Source organism: Saccopteryx bilineata, unplaced genomic scaffold (assembly GCF_036850765.1).
Source record: "Saccopteryx bilineata isolate mSacBil1 unplaced genomic scaffold, mSacBil1_pri_phased_curated manual_scaffold_175, whole genome shotgun sequence".
In the NCBI taxonomy this organism is placed as follows: domain Eukaryota; kingdom Metazoa; phylum Chordata; class Mammalia; order Chiroptera; family Emballonuridae; genus Saccopteryx; species Saccopteryx bilineata.
In genome coordinates this window covers 11,203-30,406 of record NW_027095570.1, presented here as the reverse complement: position 1 = coordinate 30,406, position 19,204 = coordinate 11,203, and the positions used below count along the sequence as shown (strand labels likewise).

The following is a 19,204-nucleotide window of genomic DNA, read 5'->3' as shown; positions in this document are numbered from 1 at the left end:
TTACAATACCTGACTTTAAACTATATTATAGGGCCACGATAATCAAAACAGCATGGTATTGGCAGAAAAATAGACACTCAGACCAATGGAACAGAATAGAAAGCCCAGAAATAAAACCACATATATATGGTCAAATAATCTTTGATAAAGGGGCCAACAACACACAATGGAGAAAAGAAAGCCTCTTCAACAAATGGTGTTGGGAAAACTGGAAAGCCACATGCAAAAGAATGAAACTCGACTACAGCCTGTCCCCGTGTACTAAAATTAATTCAAAATGGATCAAAGACCTAAATATAAGACCTGAAACAATAAAGTACATAGAAGAAGACATAGGTACTAAAATCATGGACCTGGGTTTTAAAGAACATTTTATGAACTTGACTCCAATGGCAAGAGAAGTGAAGGCAAAGATAAATGAATGGGACTACATCAGAATTAAAAGTTTTTGCTCAGCAAGAGAAACTGATATCAAAATAAACAGACAGCCAACTATATGGGAACTGATATTTTCAAACGACAGCTCAGATAAGGGCCTAATATCCAAAATTTACAAAGAACTCATAAAACTCAACAACAAACAAACAAACAATCCAATAAAAAAATGGGAAGAGGACATGAACAGACACTTCTCCCAGGAAGAGATACAAATGGCCAACAGATATATGAAAAGATGCTCAGCTTCATTAGTTATTAGAGAAATGCAAATCAAAACTACGAGATACCACCTCACTCCTGTTAGATTAGCTATTATCAACAAGAAGGGTAATAGCAAATGTTGGAGAGGCTGTGGAGAAAAAGGAACCCTCATTCACTGTTGGTGGGACTGTAAAGTAGTACAACCATTATGGAGGAAAGTATGGTGGTTCCTCAAAAAACTGCAAATAGAACTACCTTATGACCCAGCAATCCCTCTACTGGGTATATACCCCAAAACCTCAGAAACATTGATACGTGAAGACACATGTAGCCCCATGTTCATTGCAGCACTGTTCACAGTGGCCAAGACATGGAAACAACCAAAAAGCCCTTCAATAGAAGACTGGATAAAGAAGATGTGGCACATATACACTATGGAATACTACTCAGCCATAAGAAATGATGACATCAGATCATTTACAGCAAAATGGTGGGATCTTGATAACATTATAAGGAGTGAAATAAGTAAATCAGAAAAAAACAAGAACTACATGATTCCATACATTCGTGGAACATAAAAATGAGACTAAGAGACATGGACAAGAGTGTGGTGGTTACCAAGGGTGGGGGGGGAAGGAGGACATGGGAGGGAGGGAGGGAGAGAGTTAGGGGGAGGGGGAGGGGCACAGAGAACTAGATAGAGGGTGACGGAGGACAATCTGACTTTGGGCGAGGGGTTTGCAACATAATTTGATGACAAAATAACCTAGACATGTTTTCTTTGAATATATGTACCCTGATTTATTAATGTCATCCCATTACCATTAATAAAAATTTATTAAAAAAAAAAAAGGGCTCAAAAAAACATTCCTTAATCATTCCATTTAAAGTTGTGACCACTGTTCTCAGGAATATCTCTAAAACCTATCAGTGCCTGCTCAATGTAGATTTATCAAATGAATGATCTTGCTACCATAAAGTTGTCAATGGTAAGAGATGAAATCTGTGAATAAAGGAGGGTAAAATCCCATGCCAGGACTTTCTGTATATAAGGTTACTGAATTTGAGCAATGATCCTAATAGATAAGAGTCTAGACCAGTGGTCGGCAAACTCATTAGTCAACAGAGCCAAATATCAACAGTACAACAACTGAAATTTCTTTTGAGAGCCAAATTTTTTAAACTTAAACAATATAGGTAGGTTCATTTCTTATCAAGGTAGTGCCCGCACGTGGTATTTTGTGGAAGAGCCACACTCAAGCTGCCAAAGAGTCACAGTTTGCCAGCCAGGGGTATAGACCAGTGGTCCCCAACCTTTTTTGGGGCACGGACCGGTTTAATGTCAGAAAATATTTTCACAGACTGGCCTTTAGGGTAGGACGAATAAATGTATCACATGACCGAGACAAGCGTCAAGAGTGAGTCTTAGACGGATGTAACAGAGGGAATCTGGTCATTTAAAAAAAATAAAACATCATTCAGACTTAAATATAAATAAAACGGAAATAATCTAAGTTATTTATTCTTTCTCTACGACTGGTACCAGTCCGTGGCCTGGGGGTTGGGGATCACTGGTCTCATGTGGGTTATTTAGCTGTTGAGTGGCCAATTATAATCACCTATGTAGTAAAAATATCACTACTGCACTTGGGTTAGGTTAATATTTCCCTTTCCTTTCTTTTCCATTCATTCATTCAAATTAAGTGAGAGGACGGGAGGCAGAGAGAAACAGATTCCCACATGCGCCCTAACCAAGATCTACCCGGCAAGCTCCCTACGAGCGATGCTCTGCCCATCTGGGCTTTTGCTTTGTTGTTTGGCAAACGAGCTTTTTTTAGCACCTGAGGTGAGGCCACTGAGCCATCCTCAGTGCCCAAGGCCAACTCGCTCAAACCAGGCCAACTCACTCAAATTGTCAAGCCATGGCTACAGGAGAGGGAGAGAGGAAGATACGGAGAGAGGGAGAAGGGGAGAGAGAGAGAGAGAGAGAGAGAGAGAGAGAGAGAGAGAGAGAGAGGAAGAAAAGGGAGGGGTAGAGAAGCAGATGGTCGCTTCTCTTATGTGCCCTGGCCAGGAATCGAACCAGGGACATCAACATCCTAGGCAGATGCTCTCTTCTACCACTGAGCCAACTGGCCAGGGCTTTTTCCTTTTATTTAAAAACACAACAGATAATACATTCTCTTCCCTGAGAACTCTCAGACTGCCAAATACTGTATCACTTTCGCTTCTGATGGTAGACCCAAGGTTCTAAAACAGAACAATTCAGCAGCAAAAGAGAAGACACTGAAATCTCACAAATTTATAGAAAAAAATTAGTTGAAGCCCTGGCCAGCCAGTTGGCTCAGCAGTAGAGCATTGGCCCAGCATGTGGATGTCCTGGGTTCAATTCTGGTCAGGGCACACAGGAGAAGCAATCATCTGCTTCTGCATCCCTCCCCCTCTTCCTTCTCTCTCTTCTCCTCCCATAGTCATGGCTTGACTGGTTCGACTGAGTTGGCTTTGGGCACTGAGGATGGCTCTGTGGCCTCCTTAGAGCAACAGCCCCAAATGGGCAAAGCATCGCCCCCTACTGGGCTTGCCGGGTGGATCCTGGCTGAGGGGACATGTGGGAGTCTGTCTCTCTACTTCTAAAATTAAAAAAAGGAAAAAAAATTAGTTGAAACCAAGTTTAATAATTTTGTTTTAATGAAATAACATACCTTGCATCAAGCTGTAACCGAGTCTTTACAAGCCAAATGGGGTTGGTTGCTGTGATTGCGGTAAAACCTAAACAAACATGTTTAAAATGAACTCTGGTAAAAATGAATACAGTATTAACTTTAAGGTTTTTTAAATTATGTAAGTCTATATTATATAGATATTTAAAATATTAACTGATATATGCTTTAACCTTTTATTTTATAAATCCATACAAACATAATTTGTTTTATTTCCAATCTACATTTTCAAATTCTGACTATAACAGCTAAAAGATAATCTTTTAAGAGTGAAATCTGACTACATATAAAGTCTTCTCCCAACATATTCAGGATATCCTCTGGGATGCCCTCTACTCACTAACTAAATTCAGAAACCCATTTCTATAGATCATCCTACACAAATTTTGTGTATTCTATAGCTTCTTAGCATGCAAACTCTACAACCACTACTTGAGGTCCAACTAACATCACAAACCACTATGTTCAAAATGGATTCTATATGTCAGCATTTACCAATACTTGATCTTAAGCTGACTGTATAACAGAAAAGATTGTTGTTTGGCCTTATAAATACTTTATATAAACATACACTTAATACTATTATAAAATAATGGTATCAAAGAGGTAATGTTTCTGTTAGGATTAATAGGACAAATTTATTGTTTATCCACTTAAATACATAAAAAACTCGAAAGTTCAAAGTTATAAATGGGAACTTCTCCCTCACTTTTATAGACACTGAAGAAACTCAGGGTAGAGGTACCTCTAATTTACTTTAAAACTGAAGTCATACTTTCTATCAAAATACTAGAAAGTCAAGCACATTATTTTTAGAAAGGTATTCTATAACCAGCACATTTAATATGAGTAAAGTACCTTCAGAAACAAAAATGCTATGGTGCAGCTTAGGGATAAATGCAAAATAATTTTACTAAATCATATACAAAATGAAATTGTTTTCCTTTCTAATTCAGAGAATTAGCTAACTCAAATTTTACGGCCTAACCCACCCACTTCTTTAACACTGTAGAAATGGCCAGATGTTTCACAAAGTGTAGCTCAAACTGCATCTATCAACCAAGTAAGATAAATGAAATAGAAGTTTGATTTGGTAACTCCTTTGATAATCTTGTAGTGGTAAACCAGTCTCCTTTTTCTTATAAGTGCTTTTAATACTACATACATATGTATAAAACTAAAATGGGACCAATAATTTTGTAAGTATCAGTCCTAAATAATAAAAATTATATAGGTTTTCATGCACATATTCTGGTAACAGAAAGGAGAAGAAAAATATGAAACTGTCAGGTCAGTTCAAATATTTTATTTGGAAAAGATTTCTCTTGAATGGCCTACTTTAATTGAGAATAAAGTTATAGAGTATATATTTTCTTCTCTTAAACTCATTCAAATTTTATTTTAAAGCTAATATGAACCAGACATCAGCATTCTGGTCATATCCTTAATTTAATAATTCTTTATTTTAAAAATTAAATTTTAATAGTAAATGTATGTACAACATTAGGGGTTTATTAGCAAAAAGCCTCTAAGTAGTCAAACCAACAAAACTGTCTACATTACTCACAATGGTTTTAATTATTCTATGGAAATTTTAAAAAATGTTTTATTAAAATTTGAAAGGCTAAACCAGGGAATTCTTGTATTAAACTAAAAAAAAACAGAAACAAAAAACCACAGCCTGTCTAGGTAAAAATCTCATTCGACTTATTATACTTTATTTGAAAAAAAGATAAGCACAAAGTATTTAAAAAATACTTATGTTCTAATTCTAAAATATAAGGTTAGTTCCCAAAGTTTAATACTCTTCCAAGTCACAGAATTCCTCAAAGAGAGGCTGAAAAAACCCAGATATGTAAACTTTATAAAATATTACAATAAATATTTATATTAAAAATGAAATTTCAAAATACCCATACGTTATCATTCTAATTATTCTCTGTGCATATTAAACAATGAGAGGAAGCAAACAACAGGTATTTCTCACTTAACTAAAATTCATTTCCAGACAAAAATTAAGCTATGGCACAGAACACATTAAAACTTAGGTGAGGAAATGTTGTCACCTACTCCTGATATAACGTTATTATCAGTGACCTGTGCTGACTACAGCTGCTTTGGGTCAGCTCTCCCAGTAGGTTAGCTCTTAATAAAGACACCAGCCTGACTGACAGCAGACCATTTGGTTAAAGAATTGATATAATTTACAAGCTGTTGGTCTTTATCTTACCAAAGATGCTCCAATAAACTAGGTAGACATTATGAGGGTAATTAAATTTGAGAGTATAATCTATTAATTCAAGAAATGAAAAAAGTGGGAAGAAACAAAAATCTATCACTAATTTAGAATTACATATGGTAAGGCAATTTGAAGTGGACACACAGCCAAAGCAAAACAATCTTCCTATTTTCCTAAGGTAAGTATACACAAAGATATTGGAAATGGTGCCCCTGAAATTCAGAAATTTCTAATTACTTTTTATTTTGGCATTTTGTATTATTCAGAGTAATATTCTGAGTACCTTGTTAAACATGAAAACTGACTTAGAGGTATATGAAGGATCTATTTGAGGTTAAGAATTAATTTTGCTTCATAGGCAGTTAAAGCAAAGTGGCAGTATATTGGTCATATTGTTATTAGTGTGGTTAGTATTTTAGTAGAAAGTTTTTTAAGACCACAATTTTAAATGTTGTGCTTCATCTGAGACTCCATTTGATGACATAAACCAGAGATTTTCAACCTTTTTCATCTCATGGCACACATAAACTAATTACTAAAATTCTGTGGCACACTAAGAAATATATTTTTGCCACTCTGACTAAAAAAATAAGTATAATTTTTATTCATTCACACTGGACAGCTACTGTTGCACTGGCTGTTGTCATTTTTTTATTCAATAATCTTAAAAGAGACCAGGTATTACGTTTTAAAAATTCTTGTGGTACAGAGGTTGAAAATCACTGACATAAACCTATTAAAAACCAGATTAACAGAAATCCTACTTATAGTAAACTAGCTGAAAATGTCTATTTCATTAAGTGAGTGATACCTGTAGTATTGCATTTTTTGTATACTTCATTTCAATTAACTTCTTTGTAAAAACAAAGCCTACCTAACTTTCTAAGGGAAATGTGTTAACACTACTAAAAAAAAGTAATTAAAACTAAAACAGGTAAGATCCTATATATTCTTATCCTGCATTTATTTGGAAAGTAATGGTAAGGGTTCAGATCAATGTTTTCACAAAAGAGTTGGAAAAAAAGCCAAGTATCAACAGACAGGAGAATAGAAAGCACTGTATTAGACTTTTGAAATGTTAAGCTAAGCAAATAGAACTATTGTTCCTAAAAGTTGCAGAATGCTATGTTACCAGTTACAACTATATATACATATTACATAAACACTGTTTTCAAATTCTTTAGTGGTCAAAGCCAACCTGAGGACCCTGGGCTTTTATTGCGTGATTGAAAGTTACCCCTTTTGCCCTTCTAGAAGGAATATTTTAAAGGGATCAGAATTAAAGTTTTATAAAATACTCAAGTAACACACACACAAATTCCGGAAATACAAGTTCATTTCCCACCTTCTATTAATTCCACAGCTACTATAAATTCCCAGGGGGTGTTTCTTATAACTAGAGGCTGCAAGAGATGCTCAGATCAGTACTCACGAGGTTTAAGTTAGTCCATATTTCTACAGGAAGTGACCTGCGGATGGGGAGCATGAGATGACACGATCTCACTCTTTTCTCGGGAGAAATGTACAGTAAATGCCTAAAATAGACACAGGCTTTTCTGTATCATAACAACAAGCAGTGACCTCATCAGAAACATGTGTACAAAATGAATCCCATTGGAAGGATTTGAGAAATATTTACGGTGAGATCTAACTTTTTTTTGAAAGTTTTAAGTTAAAAAAAAAAAAAGGATTAGAATGGGCCATAATTTTTTTTTTAAATGAACCGAGTACTGAAAAATTCTGCCATCTGCAGCAGTTTCAGAGTCCAAATACTTACCTAAAAGACCAATTTTGCCTTAAAGGAAAAAATGCTAACCTTGCCAAAAGGGAATCTAAGAAAATATTTGTAGGAAATTATCATATCCCATTTCCTACCATTATCAAAATTGAAATCATATCAATCAGCCTACTTAGTAAATCTTAAAAAAACAAAAACAAAAAAACAATATTCAAGTAACTCTGTCTTGTAACTATATATAATTTTTTTTAATGAAATAAAGTACAGTATATGTTGCTACAGTAGTACCTGTCACCTTTTGCACTATGGCCAGTAATAGTGCACATCCATTTTTATGGAATATTTTGGGTTATTTTGTATTTAATTTCTTGTGTTCTACAAAACAAAAAACAGGAAGAATGTTTACACACAAACACACAAAACATCTGTCCAACCATCAATTGGCTGAATGAATTGCCATGGACAAATAAAGTATTTAAAAAAATATTTTATATATGCAAGACAAAATCGTTAAATTTTTACTCAAAAACTTAACCTTTTAATAATAAACTAAGCCAAACAGAAAAATATATCTTGAAAAATAACAGTGAATGCTAATAAGCAAATAAAACGTACTGGGTATGTAATAAATGTTAAACAATTATAAGTATTTTAAAAATCGAATATATATATAATTGAATATATATATAATACAAAAAAAATTAAAGGTCATTTCTTTTAAATCTGTAATGCTGTATATTAATATATATATATTCCAGATAAAAACTTTTAAAAATTAGGAATTATTATTAAAAAAAAACTTAGTTCTATTTTTTTGTATACACAGTTGTGTGTAGGTGTATAGAGGGATATGCAAGTTTATTTATAGAAAAACCCACAAAAACTCTCAACAAACAAATATCTTCAATAGCTATGTTTCACTTAGTCTGAAAAAGGTCACAAGGGGGGGTAAAGGCCAGGATAAACACAAAGTGTCAACATTATTTAATTTGATTAAATAGTCTCATAATTGAAAAAATTTTTAAGTGCATGTAAATTTAGAGCTCAAATTTAGAGGTTCACAAATTCTTTTGTATTCCTCCCTTGAAATACTAAAACAAATGAAAATAAGATCCACTTCAAACTGTCCTTTTAAAAAGGATTTAGTATCGTAACACTATAGTATAGTTTATATGTATAAAATGCAACTGCATGAGAGGTTACTTGAAATAAAAATTATGTACAAGGTATATTATTAAAAATCCTTAATGTGTGCCGCTTGATGTGGCAAAATATAGCAAGCAATATCAGACTACCTTTAGTGTTTTTTATATTAAAGTGACAAGGTTAGCATTTTTTTAAATAGTTAAAAAACAATTTTTCACATGACCGCCTCTAAGCACTTTGCACCCCAATTCATATTTATAAGACCTCTAAAAATGATCCTGAAGAGAAACCAGAGAGATTTGGTCTGAATTATTTCAAGAATGAAGGGGGCAAAAGGCTACCCCAATGAGTCTGCATAGGACCATTCAGTCTCTCCAACCATTTAGTTATGTATAAGAACTGCAAAGCTAAATGTTAATGCTCATAAACAGTGAAAGAAAACCCTGAAAGCACAATTCTTAGAAAAAATGTAACTGCAAATAAACTGAAGTATTTTCAAATTACACAGCAAGTATATAGTGCAATCATCTCTGAACAAGTATAAGATAATCAACTAACCAAAATTCAAATAACTCAAGTTGGGAAATAGTATCAATGTTTAGATTTTAAAAAGTTAACACTGGTACACATTTGGGGAAAAAAAAGTGCAAAATAATTCCACTGAAATTCTTTGCAGTAATACATATATAATAAATTCTGATAAAATATTTTAATGAAAAAAAATATGCCAGTGAAAATTAAGATATTCTGCAATACTGAATATATAACAACTATCCTCCACTTTAAAATGATTGCTCATCTACTTGATTTTAATTCTTTCAGAAAAAAAAGATCATTTCTTTATAATTTTCTGGGGTCAAAAACCAAAAATGTTTAAAAACCGGTAATCCAGAAATATCTAAATATATCTTAAAGATGATATAGTTTGAAATTAGCTACTAACTTTTAGCTTTTATAGACTGAATGTGCGAAAGAAAAACCTTATCTATTGGTATTTAACATCTGTAAAAAGCACATTAAAAAATAACTCTAGTTGTAACTAAGATGACATCTAAGGTAATGAAGAACTGATGCTCAAGATCCAAAACTATGTAGAGCAACCTACTTAGTCTAAGGATAAGGTAATGCTGGTTCACATAAATAATGTGCCCAAGATCTCTCCACATCGGTAATTAAGAGTACTTCACCACCTTGATCTTTTAAGGTTTTACCTTCCAGCTTTAAAACTTCAACGAGTAGGTCAACAATTATTAACTATAAAAAGGCTTGAAAATGCTTTGTAGGGCATATGCTAGACTTACTCTATGGCATTGATCTTTCATAAATTCATATTTCAAACTTACACTTAGTTTGTTAAATATGTAGTTCAAATTGATCAAATTTATTTCTAAACAGAAAATGGTTAACAGTTTAAGGTATTTGTTAAGCACATATCTGACAATTAACTGATTAACAAGTGGAGAATGTAGATATAATTTGCTTTATAAAGTCATAGTATAATTTGGAAATGCAAGGTATTATTCAATTTGCAGCAAATCTCAGAAAACTGTAGAGAATTTTCTAATGAGAACTAAAGGTCATGGCTTTGTCTAACATGCATAGCGAAAAATGATTCCAGAACCAGAATGGTCAAACCAGTCTACCAGTTTATCTTTAAGGCAGGGCAGAGAGCAGCCCAGGATTGGTTGTTTCCATTCAGAATCATATATACTCAGTGATGAAAGAAGAATTCCTGGAAACATTTCTATAGCAAGCATGTACACACAGCCAGTGCCTAAATTTCAAGTGCCATCCAGTGTGATTTACATCAAGTGCTAACCATATTTTTGAAAATACATACATCACAGTAACTCTGAGTTATCAGTAATACATCACACAAAAAAATTTCAGCATTTGAGCACAGGACAAAATGAATACTTTACCAAGAACTGCCAGCACATTTCAGACAGAAGCCAAAACATGCAGCAAAAAGGAAAAGGCACTAACAGAAACTGAGGAGAGAAGAATTACAGCTCCATAACTCACTGATCATGTGATTACAGCTGGTTTCTTAAAACTGTTTAAAGTGATCACTAACCAGTAAACTACACATGGCAATGTAAAATATTGTTACTGCTTGCTATCACAAACTCCTAATTACAAAATGCCAATTGACAACAGCTCTTACATATACCTCCTGATCAAATTTATTGCATACTGGCAAGTGTAAAAATCATGTTCATGGATGCCAATTAATGAGAAGCACATCGTCTTAACTTTACAATTTCAATATTAAGTCTCTAGGTTTCAGAAAGCTTTTTGTTTTTTATTATATATTCATACCTGCCATTGCAGCTGAAATCATGTGTACCTGGGTAGAATCAGGGTCAAATATACCATTCAACTTTTCCTTGCAGTTTGAATAAGCAGCAAAGTATATTGCTCTAAAATAAAGATTTAAATTTTATCAATAAGCATGTTCATAAGATTTAAATGACATGTAAACTAATCTTTATAATTTTAGAGTACAGAAATTTAAACATAAAATCTTAGCTACATGCTCATGTAACATCAGGTTAATTTACAGTTTCCCAAGAAGACCTAATGTATCTTTGATTCATTAAGAAAAAGAGACACCGGCCCTGGCCAGTTGGCTCAGCGGTAGAGCGTCGGCCTGGCGTGCGGGGGACTCGGGTTCGATTCCCGGCCAGGGCACATAGGAGAGGCACCCATTTGCTTCTCCAACCCCCCCCCCCTCTCTGTCTCTCTCTTCCCCTCCCGCAGCCAAGGCTCCATTGGAGCAAAGATGGCCCGGGCGCTGGGGATGGCTCCTTGGCCTCTGCCTCAGGCGCTGGAGTGGCTCTGGTCGCAGCCTGGCGATGCCCCGGAGGGGCAGAGCATCGCCCCCTGGTGGGCGTGCCGGGTGGATCCCGGTCGGGCGCATGCGGGAGTCTGTCTGACTGTCTCTCCCGATTCCAGCTTCGGAAAAATACAAAAAAAAGAAAAGAAAAAGAGACACCTCCTTCACACCCACTCCAACACTTTGAGAACTAATTATAACTGAAAACATTTGTGTAAAAATTTGAAAACACATGAATAAGGCTAGAAGGCTTATGCAACACTAAGGCTAAATTAAGTACACTTGAATTAAGGAAATATGCTATGAGCACTTACAAATATATACATATATATTTTGGGGAGGTGGGTGTGGAGAGAAAGATTACAACTAACCCAACTGATCAAACTATATGTTAAACAATTTTGAGATACTGTGGTATAGTCTAATCTATACTATTTTCAGATTAGTTCAACAATCCTTAGACACAATTCCAAACTAAATCAGCACTACTGAGTCAGATGATGTTTCCAACATTTGTGAACATTCCATTAAATTTGCAAATTTGACTTTTTGACTGTGACTTTACTTACTAACCCCAACTACCTCCTCATTGCTTAGCTTTCCAGGCACTGAATTAGCTGCTTACTGTATCAAATCTCCTGTTATCTCCCACAATCCTATCTGTCTAGTGAGGGACAGAGTAGACAAACAAGTACACATGGGGAGTCTCACTGTTGTGTTTAAAATGTGCCTATAAAAAAGGGGAGGGGGCTAATAAATTTAAAACAAAACATTGTTTTGTAAAAAAGGAAAAAAACAGGATACATTTATTGATGCCAAATTGTGAAGAGGAATACACAGTGCATTCCTAGAAGTCAATAAAACAAAAGACATCCTAATGCAAAAACGAGCAAGGAATAAAATATGAAATTCACAAAAGAGAGAAATAATTGCAAGGAGGGTGTGACTGCACCCAAAATTACACAAATATCTATTAAAACAGCAAAAAATCATGTTTAGTCTGTGTGGCAAGTATATATTAAAACACAGAAACAGTAGACAACATTGGTAATACATGTATAAAAAGCAACACATTTGAGAATAAAAAGACTAAATGCCTTTTCAGAAGGCAGATAAGTGAAATTCATTAATATTAAATGTGCATATATCCTTTTATCCAGAAATTCTACTTTTAGGTAAGTATCCTAAAGAAATATGCTAATTTAAATACTCAAAGATAAAGGTACAGGAAGTTCACAAAACCCTTGTTTTTCACAGCGAAAATCTGGAAATAAATCTAAAAGTTTAATAAAAAATGCTTACTAATGATAGGATAGTCATACTGTGCAATTTTTTAAAAACTACATATTTTCATGGAAAAAGGCTTCAAAGGACAAATTGGGTGAAATGTTTTTAATGTGATTTAATTTATGTAAATGATAATAAGTCTACAGATTACACATTTTATGTACATGACAGGGCAGAAAAATTAATGAAAGACTATACAGCAAACTGTTTATCAATAATGGTTTCATGGAAGAAGCGTGAACGTGCAGGAAAGTGCACGGGGTGAGAAAGGGGAGGTGTTGAAGGTGGCATGCCACGCTTACGCTCTACATTTTTTGTCTTTATAATAAAAAATAAACAATAAGGATGACATTTTTGGTAACTTTTTAAGAGAAAAAATAGCCCATAAAAAGTTGAAAACCAATAAATGAGACATGGATCTGATACACTGTTTGGACACAGAGACTGGGCATGGATTTTCACTCTGAATGTGAAATTTGCAGCATCCTATCATGGAAGAAGTCAATCTAAGATAAAAATGTATCAGAGAAAAATGTCAAATTAATGTATTAAGGCCTTTTTGGTTTCTTTAATAGAGACTGAAACCATTCTGTTTAGCTTGTCCCCTAGACCAAAAAACAGGGTTAGTTTAGAGATTCAGGTGGTTCCCCTTTCTTTCTGCTAGCTACTTGAGTTTGTTCTTTGCCTTTTAAACCTGGTGCAAAAACGACGTCACAAAGATCTCACTAGGAGTTCCTTTGCACCTCACCTCCACATGGTACAACCTGCCCATCCTTTTGAGGCTTACTGACACCTGCTTGTTACACCAGTTCTTTATCCTTACCACCTTGACTTCAGCATCTCCCCTTATTAAGCTTGAAAAAAGAAATAATTGAGACAATTTTGCTTATTTTTTTTACCTGGAAGGAGCCACCCCCACTAAATTGGGGCCTAATCCTCTAAACAAGGAACGAGGTCCTTCTTTTTCCAAGATCACCCTGAAAAAGAAAGTGTTATTTAGAAAGGAATATTTTTCAGTCTTGTACTTTATTTGTATAGCAAACTTACAGTCTAAATCCCATGTTTGTACTATAACATATTATGTGCCTCTGGGTCAGTGTTCCTCACTTAAGAACATGGTTTTTTTTAGCCTGACCAGTGGTGGTGCAGCGAATAGAGCATCAACCTGGGACGCTGCAGACCCAGGTTCAAGACACCAAGGTCCCTGCCTTGAGTGTGAGATCATGGTCATCCAACTTCAGCATGGGCTCATCTGGCTTGAGCATGGGGTAGCTGGCTTGAGTGCAGGATCATCAACATGATTTCAAGGTCACTGGCTTGAAGCCCAAGGTTGCTGGCTTGATCAAGGGGTCACTGACTCAGCTTGAGCACCCCACCTTGCAAAGGTTCACTGACAGAGAAGCAATCAGTGAACTACTAAAATGACAAAACTACAAGTTGATGCTTCTCTTTCTCCCTTCCTGTCTCTCTCTCTGAGCAAAAAAGCAAAGAATATTGGTGTTTTTTTGACACAGCATAAGTTACTGAAGATTGATAACAGATTTACTAGTGATAATAAAAAGAACTTCATTTAAATTATTGCCTAAAAGTTTTAAAGATACAACAATAGAGTTTTCACATTTATTTTCATGTTGTTATGCTACTTCTATCTTCAAACTCCTCCATTTTACTATCTTTACCAGCAAATTCAATCTCCAATTAGAAATGTAGCTCCCACCTGGTATTTAAGGTCCTTTTCTCGATACTGGACAACCTCTGAGTAGGGCAGCATTATCCCATCCAACCATTCCAGTGAAATGCACGGCAGAATCTAACATCCTCGAGGGTACTAAACGTTTGGCCTGCTACCATTTCTCCCCTGCTCAGTTAACATTTACTATACAGAATACTTTACATTTACTATATTGAATGTAAGGACTCGGCAGAGTAAAAAGATAGAAAAGAGAGGGTGAGGCCCTTGCTGTTGAGAAATCTGCTGTCTAATTGTGGGGAAAAAATTATGTTGAAACAAATAATTTAACAGACCATATTAATAAGCAAATACTATACAAGCTAGATACGTTATGCCCAGTAGGGAAAGGAACAGATGCATGTCTAAGTCAAGGAAGGCTTTCTAAGGGAGAGCTATTAAGTTAAGTTTTGGAGGTGAGAAGCAGCAGAGATTGAAAAAGAGTAGGTATTTTAGTTTAGTTTAGAGTTTACAGACTGGGCCAGTGCTTCCCAAACACCTGTATGCTTAAGAATGATGTCTTGCCCTGGCCAGAGAGCTTTGTTGATTGGAGTATCGTCCTGATATGCAGAGGTTTGCAGGTATGATCCCTGGTCAGGGCACATACAAGAACAGATTGATGTTTCTGTCTGTCTCCCTCCCTTTCTCTCTAAAATCAACAACAACAAAAAACAATGATGTTTTGAAAGGCAACTGAATATAATGATTAATTAAGAATCTGAGTTGTGAGGCAACACTTCTCAATATGAAGCCCAATTTTGGTAACTGACTAGCTGTGAAAACATAAAATAACAACTTTTCTCTTATCCTTATTTTCATCAGCAGCACACAGAGAAAAACAGTACTCTTTTTTCTTTTGGGTTACTGTGAGGAATAAATAAGTTAATATATAAAGGATTAAGAATGCCTAGCTCACAGTAAGCACTTGTTTAAAATGCAGATTTCTCTAATTCCAACCTAAAAATATTCGGATTCAATAGGTATAAGAGAATACTCAGCAATTTGCATTTTTTCCATGCACCCAGGACTGACAAGGCCCTGATACAGAACCAGTTTTGATAAAACTAGATTAGACAAAAGCAGAGTTAAGAATGACAAATTATAGAGCACATTTGAAAGTTCAGTGTTTATTAGCCCATTAGCCCTTTCTGTATCACAAGTGCCCTTGAGCAATTAAGGAAGGTACATATCCTTCTATAAAAACACACATTTGGCCTGACCAGGAGGTGGCACAATGGATAGAGCCTTGGACTGGGACAGGTTTGAAAGCCTGAGGTCGCTGGCTTGAGTACGGGCTCACCAGCTTGAGCGCGGGGTTGCTGGCTTGAGCATGAGATCATAGACATAATCCCATGATCGCTGGCTTAAGCCCAAAGGTCGATCTGTATTGAAGCCCAAGGTTGTTGGCTTGAGCAAGGGGTTACCTGCTCTGCTGGAGCCCTTCCCCCCACCCCGTCACGGCACATATGAGAAAGCAATCAATGAACAACTAAGGTACTGCAACGAAGAATTGATGCTTCTCATTTCTCTCCCCTCCAGTCTGTCTCTCTCTCCAATTCTCTCTCTTCCTCTGTCCAAAAAAATGACAAACAAAAAAATATACATTTGCAAATATAATTTTGCATACAATTTCATCTAATTTATAGAACTCTTGTAGCGCATCCATGAGCCACATAAGAAACTAAAAAGAGCCCAAGGGGATTCCTAAAGTTCCTGGTTAAGAAGCCAAGAAATACTCCATACTCACTAGGATGGCTACACTATAAGAGATAGGCATAAAACAAGAGTTGATGAGGGTTTGCAGAAATTGAAAATCTCATTCATTAGCCTTGGGAATGCAAAATAATGTAGCCACTTTGGGCAACAGCTTGGCAGTCTCTCAAAATGGTTAAATATAAAATTAACACACAACTCAGCAATTCCATTCCTAGGATATCCCCAAGAGAAATGAAAACCTATGTCCCTATAGTGGCAGTATTCATAACACCCCAAAACTGGAAACAACCCAAATATCTACCTTGTTACAACATGGATGAGCCTTGAAAACTTAGAAGCACCCATCTGCTTTTCCACCCCTCCCCCTCTCGCTCCTCTCTCTCTCTCTCTCTCTCTCTCTTTCTCCGTCTCTCTTCTACTCCTGCAGCAATGGCTTGATTGGAGCAAGTTGGCCCAGGGCGCTAAGGATGGCTCTATGGCCTCTGCCTTAGGCGCTAAGCAGCAGCAATAGCCATGAAACAGTCTCTAAGAAGAGAACAATGAAAATGAGAGCGAAGAGATGCTAGGGCAAGAGAGTGAAGACTGGAAAGTCACCTGTATACTAATAACAGGTGAGACATCTCAAACTGACTTACATAAGAGGTCCTGAAAAAGTAAGAAAGTAAAGCAGAGGCCAGAGGGTCCTATAGTTCCTCTGATTGAAAAACAGAACAAGAGAATAAAAAATATTGTTACAAAGGTCAAAGGGACTTTTAAGGAGAGATAATCGGAGGTAATAAATGTCAAAATCACATTAAAATACTTTATCATTGGCCCTGGCCGGTTGGCTCAGCAGTAGAGCACCAACCCGGCTTGTGTAAGTCCCAAGTTCGATTCCCAGCCAGGGCACACAGAAGCGCCCATCTGCTTCTCTACCCTTCCCCCTCTCCTTTCTCTCTGTCCCTCTCTTCCCTTCCCGCAGCCAAGGCTCCATTGGAGCAAAGTTGGCCTGTGCACTGAAGACAGCTCCATGGCCTCTGCCTCAGGCGCTAGAATGGCTCGGATTGCAGCAGAGCAACGTCCCAGAGGGGCCGAGCATCAACCCCTGGTGGGCATGCCCGGTGGATCCCAGTCGGGCATATGCAGGAGTCTGTCTGACTGCTTCCCTGCTTCTAACTTTGGAAAAATAAAAAAATTTAAAAAAACACTCTATCATTAACCAGATAGAAGTATTTGTATATAACTATGGCATTTTAATCCAAAATTGTTAACAATTTAATCCTACCTATTCATGTACTTAGGTAAGTTTAAAAAAAAAAAAAGAACTGATGAAATCTTTTGGTAGAGAAGGTAAACATACACTATGAGTTTACTTGCTAGTACAAAATAAACACTACCAAACTAAGTTCAAACAGATTGTCCCCAGTGAGCTGATAAGGCAGACACACAGGCATTCAGTTACATATTGAGGTTTAAACATGTAAAACCTAATTTCAGTAGTTTTGAAATTTCAAATCCAATTTGTAACAAAATGGAAGTATGGTTAAATGTAAAAACAAATCTTTTTTAAGCATCAAGAAATATCAAATACGGAATCACATTTTAAAACCAGTAGTCAGCTTTAAATCTCAATTATTGTTTAGGTTATATGAAAGTCACAGACTTCCATTAACTGGATGTACTTACTTAATTCAAAATAAAATACCTACAATAGTTTTAGAAAATATGTCAAGTGGATAAATGCAAAAATATTCCGAATACACATATGATTCAGAAATAATACATTTTATGTTATCCAACTAACTGTTCCTCTCCATCAGGGACGATCATTCTTACTGAACATAGTTCAGAGTAACACTGTCATTAAGTTTGTAAAACACTTTTAAAATATGATGGAATATAAATAAACAAACATATGAACATCATTAAGGTAAACAGACTGAAACAGATACTCATGAGTACTGTGCTCTCACTTCAGGCAATGGAGAGGTCCAGGAGACACAACCCGGTTGACACTGGCTCCAGCCATGGTGTTCAGCTGAACCTCAGAGATATAAAGCGTCAGAGAAGACGACTGTAGCCGTGTTTTTACAACTTCCAGTGGACATGTCAGAATAGCTCCCACGGTACCGCCACATCTACAAAAGAATGAAAAACAAAACAAAAATAAAAACCCTCACCTACTTAGTTCAGAGGTTAGTTACACATGCAGGCAACTGGGGCTTTGGCCAAGGAACTAAAAGGTAACATTTTTTTATTTTAGAAGACTAAATACTATATATTAAATGTTTCATTTATCTGACTGCAAACAAACACCTTTGGTAACTAGAAAATATTGAGCTTAATATCTACCTCAAGAATTAGGGGTGGGGGGATTGAATTCAGGAATAGAATAACCCGGGAAAGGGAGAACAGACCCAAGATGACAGTGAAATGCCAAGAAAAAAACCCGGGCCAGACAGGATTAGGATGAGCATTCCAGGCCAGAGGAATAAGCATCTCCAGGGGGAAAAAAAGGCTAACAGACAGAGATTTGACCATATGAAAACAAATATTCAAGAATAAGTACTCACATAATTAAGCAAATGTTTTTAAATGTGTGGAAATTATTAACACCGGGAGGCTGGGGGAAGATGAAGTTATTCAAAATGAAGTTGTCAATAAACAACTTAGCTGTGCTATCAACAATATTTATATTGTCATAATAAGGTAAGTATGGACCACTACTACTGATTTAACAAAAAACTGATGTAAATATATGTTGAGAAGAGGAAAATAAGAGGGAACTAGGGAGTGTCATACTACAACTAAATCCTCACCTATCAAGAAAGTAAGTATGAATTCCAAAGGAAACAGCTACAACTGACAGCAAGCTCATACTAGGAAGGAGATGTGTAGAGAGCTGGGGAATGCTGGTTTTTATTCTTTTTCAGCAGCATTTTTATTAACCCTTTGAATATTTTTATTTTAATTAATTTAAATAATTTTTATTGAAATTATTGAGGTAACATTGGTTAATAAAATTATGTTTCACATATACAACTCTAAAATACATCATCTGTATATTGTATGATCACCACCTCAAGCTTAATTAATCAAAATTTTAGTAGTAAGCAGTTTTAAAAAAACCCGCAGTGGTTCTTAACTGGAGAATGTGGTTGATGTTTCTGGG

General features: G+C 35.8%; 1 protein-coding gene and 1 non-coding gene across 2 annotated transcripts in view; both read right to left on the bottom strand.

Annotated features, from left to right (window-relative positions):
* The window catches only part of SLC25A36 (solute carrier family 25 member 36), a 30,337-nt gene extending 11,427 nt beyond the window's left edge, over window positions 1–18,910 (bottom strand). Inside the window, exons 1-5 of the mRNA XM_066250726.1 lie at window positions 18,852–18,910; window positions 18,006–18,170; window positions 13,508–13,585; window positions 10,805–10,905; window positions 3,342–3,408 (exon numbers count right to left, since the gene is read on the bottom strand). Coding sequence (XP_066106823.1) covers window positions 3,342–3,408; window positions 10,805–10,905; window positions 13,508–13,585; window positions 18,006–18,170; window positions 18,852–18,910 — 470 coding nt within the window. The remainder of the gene's footprint in view (window positions 1–3,341; window positions 3,409–10,804; window positions 10,906–13,507; window positions 13,586–18,005; window positions 18,171–18,851) is intronic.
* Window positions 2,702–2,782, bottom strand: TRNAP-AGG (transfer RNA proline (anticodon AGG)). The gene has a single exon. It is a non-coding gene; the product is annotated as a tRNA-Pro (tRNA).
* Window positions 18,911–19,204: the final 294 nt, after the last annotated feature.